Source organism: Dermacentor albipictus, chromosome 1 (assembly GCF_038994185.2).
Source record: "Dermacentor albipictus isolate Rhodes 1998 colony chromosome 1, USDA_Dalb.pri_finalv2, whole genome shotgun sequence".
In the NCBI taxonomy this organism is placed as follows: domain Eukaryota; kingdom Metazoa; phylum Arthropoda; class Arachnida; order Ixodida; family Ixodidae; genus Dermacentor; species Dermacentor albipictus.
Window position 1 is genome coordinate 301,876,600 of NC_091821.1, and position 14,114 is coordinate 301,890,713.

At 49.0% G+C, this 14,114-nt stretch overlaps 2 protein-coding genes across 4 annotated transcripts in view; one reads left to right on the top strand and one right to left on the bottom strand.

The window, feature by feature from the left end:
• Positions 1-14,114, bottom strand: part of LOC135920875 (retinol dehydrogenase 12-like) — a 361,370-nt gene that overhangs the window by 341,604 nt on the left and 5,652 nt on the right. The gene's annotated exons all lie outside the window — the stretch shown is intronic.
• The window catches only part of LOC135920876 (retinol dehydrogenase 12-like), a 74,752-nt gene that overhangs the window by 47,562 nt on the left and 13,076 nt on the right, over positions 1-14,114 (top strand). For all 3 annotated transcript variants that reach the window (XM_065455137.2, XM_065455134.2, XM_065455135.2), the window contains one exon: positions 10,761-10,955. In XM_065455137.2, coding sequence (XP_065311209.1) covers positions 10,761-10,955 — 195 coding nt within the window. The remainder of the gene's footprint in view (positions 1-10,760; positions 10,956-14,114) is intronic.

A 14,114-nucleotide genomic window follows, 5' to 3' on the forward strand; every position in this document is an offset into this window, starting at 1 on the left:
GTGGCGAGCGGAGCATGGAAAAAAACGGAGCCGATGCTTCCAGGTCTGCACTGCTCGGCGCTTCTTCTTCTTCCCGGCGAGTGGTGGGGTGAAGATTTTCGGCGCTGGCAGTCGGGGCATGAGCGAACGAACTTTTGAATGTAGTTGTACATTCCTCGCCAGTAGTAGCGTCGTCGGAGGCACTGGTAGGTATTGAAAAGGCCCGAGTGAGCACACTGTGGATCAGAGTGGAACGATGCGCAGATTTCAGAACGCAGGCTTCGAGGTACAACTAATAACCACTGGCGGCCGTCAGAGGTGTAATTGCGTCGGTGAAGCAGGTCGTCGCGAATGGCGAAATGGCGAGCTTGTCGGCGCAATGCACGAGTGGTTGGCTGCGATGACGGATCAGCAAGGCAGTCTATGATGGAGGCAATCCAGGGGATTTGCGCTGCTCAGAAGCGATGGTCCCAATGTCGACGGAAGAAACGTCAAGCTGGGATATTGCGCAGCAGGCATTGTCGTCTGGCAAGGGAGAACGTGAGAGGGCGTCAGCATCAGCATGCTGGCGTCCATTGCGGTACAGTACGCGGATATCATAATCCTGTAAGCGATGCGCCCAGTGGGCGAGGCGGCCTGAGGGATCCTTTAATGACGACAGCCAGCATAGTGCATGGTGGTCCGTGACGACATCAAATTGTAGACCATACAAATAAGGCCGGAACTTGGTAAGCGCCCAGATGATCGCCAGGCATTCTGTTTCCGTGACGGTGTAATTGGTCTCGGCTTTAGTAAGCATACGGCTTGCATATGCCACAACATATTCAGGAAACCCTTCTGTGCGCTGCGCTAGGACAGCGCCGAGGCCAACACCGCTGGCATCTGTGTGTACCTCGATAGGTGCCGTTGGATCGTAGTGGCGCAAAATGGGAGGAGACGTCAGCAAACGACGGAGCTTAGTGAACGCCTCGTCGCACTCGGACGACCACGAATGGAGAGGTCCGTTGCTATCAAGGAGCTTCGTCAGGGGCGATATGACGGCGGCGAAATTGCGAATGAAGCGCCGGAAGTAGGAACACAAGCCTACAAAACTGCGCAGTTCTTTGACGGACGTCGGTTTAGGAAATTCAGCTACGGCACGAAGTTTGTCTGGATCGGGGAGGATTCCATCCTTCGAGACGACGTAACCTAGTATCGTGAGCTGCCGCGCTGCAAATCGGCACTTCTTTAGGTTCAGTTGGAGGCCAGAGTTTGCTAAGCACTTCAAGACACGCCGTAGGCGTTGAAAGTGCGTGGTTAAGTCATAGGCAAAAACAACAACGTCGTCGAGATAACATAAGCACGTGTGCCACTTCAAACCGCGGAGAACTGTGTCCATCATGCGTTCAAAGGCTGCTGGCGCATTACAAAGTCCAAATGGCATGACGTTAAATTCGTATAAGCCATCGGGTGTGACAAAGGCTGTCTTCGGCCCATCGACGTCAGCCATGGGTACTTGCCAATAGCCGGAGCGCAAATCTAGAGATGAAAAGAATTTTGCTCCTTGTAGGCTATCGATGGCGTCATCGATTCGCGGCAGCGGGTATACATCTTTGCGAGTGATCTTGTTCAGGCGCCGATAGTCTACACAGAGCTGTACCGAGCCGTCTTTTTTCGTAACAAGGACGACAGGGGATGCCCATGGACTGTTCGAGGGTCGGATCACTTCGCGGCGAAGCATGTCGTCCGCTTGCTCATTAATCACACGAAGTTCTGTGGGACGCGATATGGTCGTTGCCGCAATGGCGGTTGGGAGCCAGTGTCAATATGGTGCGTGACAGCAGACGCCCGGGCCAGGGAAGATTGCCCGACATCAAAAGAAGAACGAAGTTCTTCTAAGATGCGCAAAAGCTGCGAACGCTGAGGTGGGGTGAGGCCATCGGCAATAGATGAATCGAACACACCTGTGGGCACGGGGTCCGACGTAGAGAGAGAACCGATCGTGTTGTAACTGGCGCAGCACGTGTCTTCGGGAACATCCGTAATTTGTACGGCGTCGATCACTTCCACGTGGCCAAGACATTCGCCTTGAAGCAGCATCACAGGGTATGAGAAGGGGTTACACACACAAAAACAGCTGTGGAGCCCTGTTTGACGTTCACAGTCGCAAAAGGCAGCTGCAGACCTTTTCGGGTATAAAAGTGGCCCGACGGAGAAAGTAGTGCGATGGCGTCAGAGAGGCTGCTGCAATGCATTGATACAATCACTGACGAGTTGGGAGGAACGTTTGTATCGTGTCTGACGAGTAGTTTGTTCGCAAAAGAAGCATTATCGGCAAGCGTCATATCTGAGATCGGCGACAGTTCTAGTTCCCCTGCGCAATGAATGACGGCATCGTGGCGGGCGAGAAAGTCCCACCCCAGGATAACTTCATGGGAGCACGAGGAAATCACAATAAATTCGACGGCGTATACAACGTCCTCGATGAGTACACGAGCGGTGCACGCCGCAATCGGGTGAATACGTTGTGCGCCTGCTGCTCGGAGGGCGAGTCCAGCAATGGGCGTCGTAACCTTTCGAAGGAAACGACAAAGCTTTGCGTCCTGATACAGCGGCTCCGGTATCCACGAGGGCATATGTGCGCACACCATCAACTAACACGGCTATCACATTGGTCGGGCTACGTTGAGGACTTCCGCGTTTCGACGGCGTCGCAGCCTTTGCCCCATGGACTGCGACGATTAGTTTTTCTCATCCCGAGCTTCGGGACGAGGCCGCATCGGTGATGGGGAGCGTCGGCGTGGAGAAATTGAGCGGCGGATGTTGGCGGACCGGCGGAATGGTGGTGACGCAGCCCGAGGTTCGTCGTCGTAATAAGGGCGCGGAGAACTCGCCATAGAACTTGGCCCATATGGTGTAGCGCTAGGCGACTGCACGCGACTACAGTGGCGTGCGACGTGGCCTGCATAACCGCACGCAAAATATATCGGTCAATTGTCCGCTGTAGCTGCCGGGATCTGTTGGGGCCTGGCCATGACTTCGGCGTAGCTGTGAGGCGCAGCCGCAGGAACACGCTGGTGGTGCTCAGGCGAAACCTCGTGCAGTTCTTGCGCTATGACGCAGCGAAGCAGAGGCGCAAAACTAGGCGTAGGCGCGTGTACCGACTGCGGCTGTGCAAAATCCATCAACGAGAGTTGCCGGGCGACTTCCTCGCGGACGAACGCCTTCATTTCTGCGAGCAACGCTGCCTGGTTGGACATGGCAGCCAAACCAGCGAGCTGTTCGTAACGCGGTAGAGATGGACGGGTCAATGACCGCTGCCTGCGGAGTTCTTCATAGCTCTGACACAGTGTGACAATTTCAGCCACAGAGCGTGGACTTTTGGCCAGCAACATGTTAAAGGCGTCGTCTTCTATGCCCTTCAGGATGTTTCGGATTCGATCAGACTCCGCCATGGTCGGATTGGCTTTCCTGCATAGGTCCAGGACATCTTCGATATAGCTGGTAAATGTTTCGCCTGGCTGTTGAGCTCGTTCTCGCAAACGTTGCTCGGCACGCAGCTTAGGAACAGCAGGGCGACCAAATACATCGGCGAGGGAAGTCTTAAATTCCGACCATGTCTGGAACTCTGCTGATGGTTGTTATACCACAGGCTAACCACTCCAGCGAGGTAGAACAGAGCATGGCTCAGTTTGGCCGCTTCGTCCCACTTGTTATGGTCGCTTACCCTGTCGTACGCCGTGAGCCATTCGTCCACGTCAGTGTCGTCCGCTCCAGTGTAGACAGGAGGGTCGCGATGATGAGGCACCCCGGGACACGCAGTGGGTGCAGGAGGAGGCGTTTGCTGGGAGGCGTCTTGGGGCATGGTAGATGGTAGGGTACGGGACCGGAGTTCCAGGTAGATCGTCTGAGGGTACCCCGCACCTCCACCAATTCTAAAGGTGTTTATTTGGCACAGCTCGGGGCAGCGCAACGTCGACGGGCAGGGCAGTCACAGCTTCCAAGCACGAGAGCCGTTGCTGAGCAGGAGCGCTCGACCCACTAGCGTTTAGAGCCAGCAGCGCTGAACCCACTAGCGTCTCTCTTCGCTACAATGTGTGTGTGTATATATATATATATATATATATATATATATATATATATATATATATATATATATATATATATATATATATATATATATATATATATATATATATATATATATATATATATAGGATACCTTACAGCCCCTAGAGGCATTGTGTGAGAGGGGAGAGTGCACTCAAAGATTATACAATAATTAGAATACATGTGTGAATACATATACAAGAAACACAGTGTAAGAACATGAAAAAATGTGGTGTTAAAAATTGTACAATGACAAACCGAATGCTTTTGAACGCGAGAGGTCAGTGAACAAAAAATTTTCACAAAGTAAAATCTAACCAATAGAATTACAGAGCGAGCGGGACAATATTTGGCTCTAATAAAACAGTATTTAAAGGGACACTACAGGTTACTATGAAGTCAAGTTAAAGTGATAAAGCAATGCTCTAGAACGTCTAAGGCGTTACTAAAATCGCGAACAAAGCTTTAGTAACCGAGAAATAGAAGTAAGTGCATGACACGATTTGAGACCCCCCCAGCGGCATTCCGGTACTAGACCGATGACGAAGGCACTCCTCATCATAATTTGTCACTGGTACTCAACTACTGGTATTAGAAAGATCATTTCATGAGGTTATAAGACGGAATAAAAGGCTAGTTGTCTACTTCTGTTCGATTCTAAGAAAAAAATTACATTTTCACGTTACCCTTCAGTACAGTATGGGTGGTCGAAAAGTTTCGTTTTCGCTCGACTCTTCACCGCGCGCGTTTTGGAGTTTCAGTAGTTTCGTTATCGCGTCGTGCAGCGCTAGCTCTGCTGGCTCGCGAAACTTGGATTTCGAACAAACAGCGATAATTCCACGTCCGTGTGATGCCGTGTGATGCGCGAACGGTCCGCGGAACTTGGCCAAGGGCAATAGCAGCGGCGAATCTAACGTTACTTATCACTGTGCCAACGAGTGAACCTCTCCGTTCGAAGTGGTTAAGTGCCGTACCTCTACCACAGCGCGTTGGCAAAGAGCCGAAAAATCGCACTGTGTGCTCGCTGCGCTTTTGTCCAGAGGATTACGAGTTCAACGCCGACTTACGGAAGTCGTGTGGAGTGCCTTTCAAACCAATGCTTTCCCGTAGCGCTGTTCCGTCGGTCTTGCTTGTATTCTCTGAAGCGCAAGAACAACTGCAGGTCGAAGACGGGGCGGTGAGTGCGGCATTTGGTTTTCACGAAGGAAAAGCTACAATTGTGCGTATATGTGCAGCCATAACATACAGTTGCCGTCGTAGTAGTACGCAATGACGCCGGCAGCGCGAGCCCTCAACAGCAGGTCACGTTCATCAATGATTAAATTGCTGAAGCCTAGCCCAGCATCGCGAGCCAATAATGTGTCGTTGTCAGGGTCGTCCATTGCAACAAGCGTCAAAGTTGGCGCCATAAAATGAAGAACCAGCTTATCGTCGCGCGCTTTCCCTTCCGCTAGCCATAATAGTTCTGCTTTCGCGCTGCTGTCGGCTCTGTCTCGGCTCTGTGTCTGGCCGCGCGTTTGCTTTTTGCTCAGAAAAGCCGTAGCGCCGTCTGCGGGCGCCGTTGTGCTCACCGACGGCGCAACGTCACTACGAGACCATGATGTCACCACTCCTTGATCGGAGGGCGGGCAAGTTGATCTGCGCTAGAGGTACGCGGACGCCTCAGATCGCATTTTCTATTAAAATAAGTCTCTCCTTCGAATGAAACAAGCGTTTCGAGTTTTCTGGGATGGTATTTCAACAGTCCACGTTGACATAATATTAACCTTTGGTGTCCCTTAAGGGATAGTACCACAATAATAACGGGAAACTCAAGAAAAGATAACACGTTAGGTTATGTAGAGTTTTAAAGAAGCGTTGCTTTAGAAGGTACCGGAATTTTTCGTGGTCACTCTCATAAGCGACGGCGTTAGGAAGATTGTTCCAAAGGCGAATGGCTGTTGGAAGAGCGGAGTAGTTAAATGAATTAGCCTTTCCGTAGATGCGCATGAAATTGAACAGCTTGTACAGCCGGTGGGACCTGTAATGAGGAGTTTCAAGGGGCAGGATTTATGAGGTTCTATTATGGACATGTTTATGAAATAATGATAGTAGAGCTACATCACGACGATCATGCAAGGGCTGTAGTGAGAGGTCGAGTTTAATTTGTGTTATAATTTTGTTATAGTCAGAACAACGTGAAATAGAACGCGCAGCTCTATTCTGGATAGATTCGAGTTTTTCGATCAAGTATTTCTGATGGGGAGACAAGACGGATGCGGCGTATTCAAGCTGAGGTTCAACAAATGTTAGATAAGCTAGTTTATGAATGTCTTTAGTAGAATTATGCAACTTGCGTTTTATGTACCCTAATGATCGTGAAGCTTTGGCACATATGTATGCAATGTGCGTTGACCACAAAAGACTCGAAGATAGGCTAACACCAAGATATTTATATTGAGTATCATGCAAAATAGTGATGTTATTTATGTGATAGGGAAACGTAGATGTAATGTGCTTGCCGCTAAAAGAGATAATTTTACACTTAGAAACGTTAAGCTTCATTAGCCAAGTCTTATGCCAAAGAGAAATAAGTACAAGGTCTTTTTGGAAGACTGCATGATCATCGGCACATTTGATGGAACGATAAAGAGTACAGTCGTCTGCGAAAATGCGCACGTGTGAGGTCGTCCTATTGGGCAAGTCATCAATTTATTTTAGAAATAGTAATGGCCCAAGAACGCGGCCTGGTGGCGCACCCGAAGTAACGCGCGATAGAGGAGAGGAAAAATTATTAACTGCTGTGAATTGCTGACGATTAGAAAGGAAATTGCGAATCCATGTTAGTGTAAGGGAATCTAATTTAAGAGCAGTTGATTTCAAAATCAAACGGCAATGTGCTACGAGGTCAAACGCTTTTGAGAAGTCTAGAAAAGCAGAATCAGTTTGTAGATCCTCTTTCATGTTAGCATGCAAATCAGTTGTTAGTTGTAGAAATTGCGTTTCACAAGAGAAGTTCCTCCGAAATCCGTGTTGCTTAGACAAGAAAAATTTCTTGGCTTCCAGGCGACAGTAGACATTTGATGCAATAACATGTTCTAGTATTTTACAGCATATAGATGTTAATGATATTGGACGGTAGTTTTCCAGTGCGTGTTTGTTACTTGACTTAAATGTGGGTATGACCTTTGCTATCTCCCAATCTGAGGTCCTGTCTCTAAACATTGCCTGAAGATGCGAGACACAATTTTACTAGACGCTATGATGGTGTTTTTGAGAACTTTAGAATTAATGTTGTCAACGCCACAGCATGTGGTGGACGTTATTTGTCAGGCATGCGACACCTTCAACTGTTATTTCAATTGGTGACATGTATTGGCAGTTCAGCTTCGATGCATCTGGCAGATCAGCGTGATCTTCTGTGGTGAATAAAGAAGGAAAGTAAGTATTTAAAGTAGAAGCACACTGATTATCTGGAATGGGAGTCTTATTGGCACATATATACGTCGACGTCGTACACGTTTCGCGGCTGAAGCCATACTTCGCTCGCAATTCTTCGTCCGCCGAGACGGCGCTTCGCCACGCGCGCGTCCTGTTACGCAAGAATGAAAGATCGGAGACGCTGGCTGCTGCGCGTGGTGGGTGCTCAGCCATCTTAACAATTCGGACTCGTCCTGCATACATGTATTGTAAGTGTAGCTTCTCTACGCTCGCAACAACCCCGTAACACACACACACACACACACACACACACACACACACACACACACACACACACACACACACACACACACACACACACACACACATATATATATATATATATATATATATATATATATATATATATAATGGGTGCCGCATTACTACGGTTGGCCTGCCGAGGGGGCCTCTGCTTGAAAAATGGAGGGGAGACGGAGCGGGCCACCCTGACTTTAAGCACTGGGATGTGTCTCCACATGACATCGCCGACAGACTTTGATACCAGTCTTGGTGTCAGTGTTCTCATTGCAACTAAAAACGATTATGGACATCTTTATATGTTTTTGCTAAAAAGCTTGCTAAGCCTCATTTATTGATAAGACCAGCATTATGGTTAGGTATGTCGAACGAATTATTATTATTATTCTTTTCAGTAGTTGTAATAACTCATTGCATATAGATATTAAAAAGAAGAAGCCCCCGCAGGCGTCTTAACTATCACTCTTGCCTGTAGGGTGCTGACCGGTCGCGCGCCTACGAAGAAGACACAAAGCAGCGCCGCTGCCTTTGCTCAACCTCGCGATGAACGCAACGCAGCCGAAGCGGCGCGTGTTGCTCCTCTCCCCCTCCGAACAAACACGCTGCCGCTGCGAAATGTCTCCGCGTATCATTTTTAAGTTTTACACAATTTCTGAAAGTAACTTGTGGCAGATAGTACAATTTCATTCACTGAGCTGGAAAATTCCAAGAGAAGGTTGTTACTTTCACGAGAAATATAAACACGTAGAAGAAAAAAAAAAACAGCGCGACACAGGACAGAGCGATTTTCCGGACAGCGCTCTGAGCTGTGCACTTTGCTCGCTCGCCCTGTGTCGCGCTGTTTCTGTTTTCTTATTCTAAAGACGAACCAACCAGCCCCTTTGAACACACTGCTAAACACGTAATCAACTAATTGACAAAAAGCTATTTCATTAAACCTAATTAATTACTTTATGGCACACGTTTTACTTTACGAACTGTAGCCAGTTAGCTTGCAAGGCATATCTACTAGGAACAAATTTTGAGGATGGCACTGATTTTCGAGACATGCGTCATCAAACTCGCGGCAAAAATCGACTGTTCCACTCAGCCTTTAAACAAAGCGCTCTTTTGAGGATTGAGGCACAAAAGTAACTGGATCGTCCATGTATTTCGTAGCACGCTTTGGCAATGAATATCTCGAAACTAGTGCCATCTTGAAAAAAAATAAAACATTGTAAGTGGATACGGCTTGCAAACTCACTGACTACAATTCCTAATGGTAATATGGCCTCTGAAGTAAATATTGAACAAGTTAATTACTGCGATTTTCTTCATTTGTTGAATATTTGTTTCGCTTTCTCGCGCAGGCAGTGTCCACATCCTTGAATATTCCAGCTCGGGAAACTGAATGATGCCATCTGTTAATAATTTAACACTTGGAAATGATGACCCGGTCGTCGGCCGAATGCCGCCCAGAACGGGACAAATCTTAAAGCATTCTCGTGTTCCTCAGGCGCCGCCGGAAAGTTCGTGCGTGGCACCCGCGTGAATTCAGCCAGCCCGAATGTGCACGCGTAACGCGGGTTTGACTCTGCCTGGCGCCGGAGACCCGAGGTTGGCTTCGAACCCTCTTCCCTCAGCGCAATGCTTTAGACCGTCCGGTGACCCCAGTTTTTGGCGAGACCGTTATATAGGCCCAGCAGGCAGATAGGCAGACGTCCTCCTAAAGGTGCGCCAAGTTCCCAAGGTAATGCTAATAGCATTAAATGTGGGCGGCCTCTTTGTGATGTCAACAAGGCGCGCTGAAGCGCACCCGCCTACTGCAACTGTATAGCTCAGACTTGATAAAAGTTTGTTCAGTATGCACCTATGAAAATGAGCATAAACGGCAGTCTTGTGGTGAGCGTAGGATAGATCGTCATGACCATCTCGTATAAATTGGTGCAGTATAGATAACCGCAAAGTAATCTTTTGGCTAGTGTTATCCTCTTGCGCCGTCCCCTGTCAGACACTGGCCAGGCACATGTTTATGGGTCAACCGCGCACCAGAGTTCAGCAACCTCCGAAACGGCCACGCCCTCCGGTGTTCCCCCAAACTGCTGCACGCTGGGAGGGATTCACGCGCAACATGTGCCGGAGCGACAACACACCGGCCGGACTTCTTCGACTTAGCGAAACCATGCGGATGTCTTTAATTGCACGATTCCAGTTATAATTTCGAGTGACGCCTCATAATAAGTGTTGTGGTGGCTGAGGGGAAAATGATGCTGTTCGCCCAAATAAAATGAAAAGAAATAAACTCTGCAATACTCGCGATCGCCACTATGCAAGTTTTACTGCGCTAAGCATCAACCTATCCTCGTATAAAATCACGGCTCCTTGTAATCTCGCCTTCTGGCATAGACGCTTACTGTGTGATTTCGCAAAATGGTTTTAACGGTTAACATAAAAGACACTATCTGGAAATGCATAACTCATTCCTCCAAGGGTGAAATTAAGCCTCGAAAGTACCCAAGGGTCAACCGAGCAAGCAACATCTAGTGCTCTTTCCGATCGCACGTACACACGGTTACAACCATGCGTTGTTATTGGGTGAACAGGTGTTACAAAATGTTTACTAAAGGAGCCTTATGATACCAGACGTGATGCCGAGTACATCTAAGCAACGGCGACCGGAGAATCGAAAATGGCCCCCTTTAGTTGCACGCACAGTTTTGCACGGCACGGCACGAGAACGCGCGTGTGCGCGTGTGTGTTACAACCATGCGTATTTGTGTGTGCGTGTGCGTGCGTGCGTGTGCGTCTGTTCGATGTGGTATTCCTGCTTGATATGAGAAATTTTCAGCAGCTACGTCGTTCAAACGTTCACTGCAGACGTGAGATTGCCTGTGCGTTCGTGTGACGGGCATCTGAAAGGCAGGCCGATTCCGGAAGAGACACGTAGGAGTGTTCGGGGAAGCCCGCGTGAACACGTGTTCCGTGCTGCGCAGGGCTGCTGCGCAAGAGTGCCCCGAGCCGGGTGGTCAACGTCTCGTCGGCCATGCACCACCTGGGCACGCTGAGCCAGCCCGACCAGCTGGCGCGCGGCCTGACGCCCGTGCGGCACCCGACCGCCTCGTACGCCTGCAGCAAGCTCGCCCAGGTCGCGTTCACCCGCTCGCTGGCGCACAAGCTGCGCCACTCCGGTAAGCGCGCGCTGCTGCGTCCGTCTCGCCCATGGCTTCGCGTGGCACGTGCCGCATGAAACCGCGCTTACCTCGAAAGTATGCGTGACTGGGGAGCCCAAACAGACAATGCGAACTTGTAATCATCTGCATGGATGTCTCCACTCGGACGCGCAGGTATCCCTGATATTCCGATTTCAAATGAGGTGCATGTTTGATCGTATTGTTCATATGTACTGCACTAAGCATTTACGAGCTGAGAATCTGACTGTAAATGTAGCACCACGCTGACACGCCTCGCATACATAAAGAAAACAAGAAAGAGATTCTCGTCAGTGCTTAAGGTTAACTCAGTAAGGTGACTGAGCATGTGTTGGTGGGCTAGTTGGTTAAGCATGATTACAAAGACGGCGCCGAATAAAACTGCCTGTCTCGTGTTTCCCTTCTTTCGTGTGTTGTTTTATTCGGCGCCGTCTTTGTAATCAGTAAGGTGGCCGTTCGGGCGTGTTGGTAAGATACGACTTAGAACTTAAAGCCCACCACCAGGCGAGGACGGTGAAAGAAGACGCCTGAGAATCGAGCGCCCGTGTGTCTCCCATCTTCTTGCACCGTCCTCATCTGGTGGTGCGCTTTAAGTTTTTTAGTTGTGTTTAACGGAAGGAGCCCTCTTCTCTATAGTGGTGGGGTTCTGCGCACCGCACGAATGCCTTTAGGGAAACCAGAGAGCCGCCGACTCCCAACTCGTGTGTGCGTGTGCGTGTGCGTGTGCGTTAAACGGGAAAAAAAATCGCGGGAATATCAAACACCCGTGGTGCCTTGTAAATACTACGCACCGATCACGCAAGAAGCGAGACGCAGCCACAATCGCGGCACTGAATGCCCTGCACTGCACACCTTATTTCGGTGCTCACGCAGCCTGTCGTTGAGACATCTGCTGTGGTGTCGCCAGTGTATTTTTTCCCCCACGTCAGTAAGCGACGTGTGCTGGACAGAACACGAAGACATGTAGCACGAGGTGCGTTAAGTTGCGTGCACAGCTTTCGCAGCTCCTCAGGTGCAGAAAAGAACCACCCTCACACTGGTGCGCTGACCAATCTTTTTTTAGCCTGCGGCAAACGTTCTGTACGTGCGTAGGGCAGAACGACTACCAGCGTCTTTACAGAGCTATGAAGCCTTTCATGTTTGTCCCCTCGTTTGTCGACCTTTAGGAACTTCTGTGCCACCACAGCAAGCAAGTTGTTTGGGTAGCCAGCATCTACCAGACGCTCCACCTGTTATACGAAACCGCATTGTATTGCGAGCGGGAAGGACCCCTTGAGGGCGTTGGTAACGCACGATTTGATGATGTTCCTCTTAACTTCGAGTGGGCTGAATTTAAAAGCAATAACAGTCCACCATTTCGTGGCTCATACATCCAGCAAACGTGAGTCGGTGACATTGAAAGCCTCAAGTCAACAAATCGTAGAGTGTCATCAAAAGACAATTCATATGTCAGCTCTAGCGGCTTCAAGCAGTCACGAAAAATGGCTCCAATGTTGAACTAATATTTCTGAAAATGTCCATTGTCACACTCAACGAGTATTTAAATATCAGCGACGCAACTGCCGGCATTGAAAATGACAGAGTTATCCACTTTATTTATTAAGATGCGATCACGATGAGTCGAGAAGAGGCGCCAAACAGTGCCCATCGCGTATACTCCACCTTTTTTTTTAAAGTGGCAACCGACTCGCCCGACTCTTCTCATACTTGTATACTCATGTCTACAGGAAAGAACATAGCCGGTCATAACATATTATGGAATTAAAGTATCTTGCAGTATTGTTCACTTAAAATGCCACGGGCAGGTACCACAGCTTGCAGTGATGCTTTACATCTAGTTGGTAAAAAGCTGGATATTTGGGCGTCTACGTACCGTTGGAACTTCAGGCAAAATGCAAGGTCGATCCAAATAGGTCGCGAAGCGAAACGCAGTTCAGAACAAATTGTAACCGCCATAAGTAAGGGTGGTTACGGGAGTAGCGATTGAAGGGTGACTAAGTTTGGAGGAAACAAACATTGGGAAAGAAAAAAGCGGGTTTTAATTAAACGAGACACTTAAATTCGTTCGTTGAATATAAAACAGCTATGAATTTTGTGTATGCGTGACGAGTAAAGAAAATACAACTCTAATATATTTTAATATTATCAATAAATACCTTTTTTCAGCGCCCATCGCAAGATTGCCCTGAAAGATGGGCGCCTCTATGCCGCTATCACTTGCAGGGCAGTGCAGCTCTTGAGGTGTGCAGGAAAGCGTGCTCGTAAAGTTCACGTGTTACAATACGCCCCCTGGCACGTCGTACTGATTTGCTTGTCGACGTTTTTCTGAATTTGGTGACGCGCGTAGCTTCACTGTTTTTTAACCTGTTCATTCAAAAGTAGCGAGTTACGACCGCCAGGTAATTGTTTACTTCAGTTTTTTCAGTGGGACTGCGCTGGCCGACCGGCTTGGCGACCGACGATAGGACCAGCACTCGACACCTAAAGTCGGCCTCCGAAGAAAGTATGTTCCGTGCAGGGGTGCGGTATCGACGCCCGTACGGCTGACCTTTCCCTGCATCGCTTTCCGCGCTGAAAGCTCGGCACGCCCACCAAGTAGAATGGCGCGTTACATGAAGGTACAGCTCTAATCGCAGGCCACCAAAACAAATTTCGCGCCTTCGAGACTTCTGTTTTGAGCGGATTCACATCACACTTTCTTCCCCTCCGGAAGTGTTCCCTCGTCACATGCTGTGAACCGCCGACGATGTTAGGGACGCATGGGCTCCGGTGGAAGCTTCGCTGCCAGGTACATTTACCTTGTAAAATGCGCGAAAACGACAACACACAGGTATACCGACGCACACAAAGCACCGTTTGTCGTGCGGTAGAGAAGACGTAGGCAAGGCAGACCAGTGCATGAATGATAGGCTATGACAACGCCAAGACAAGGTTACAAAGAATACAGAACGTCACATGGCTGTCGGGATTGTAAGTGCACACGATAACTTGGCGCATTCTGTGTTGTTGCAAGAATTCGGGATCAGACAGTGGGTGAGGTTGACAATTCAGGCACGAAGAACGATCGAAGCAGGCAAGCGGCATCGCGCACGTGTGGCGTCCACCTCATGGTCACCCAAACACTTGCCGTATCTGGGA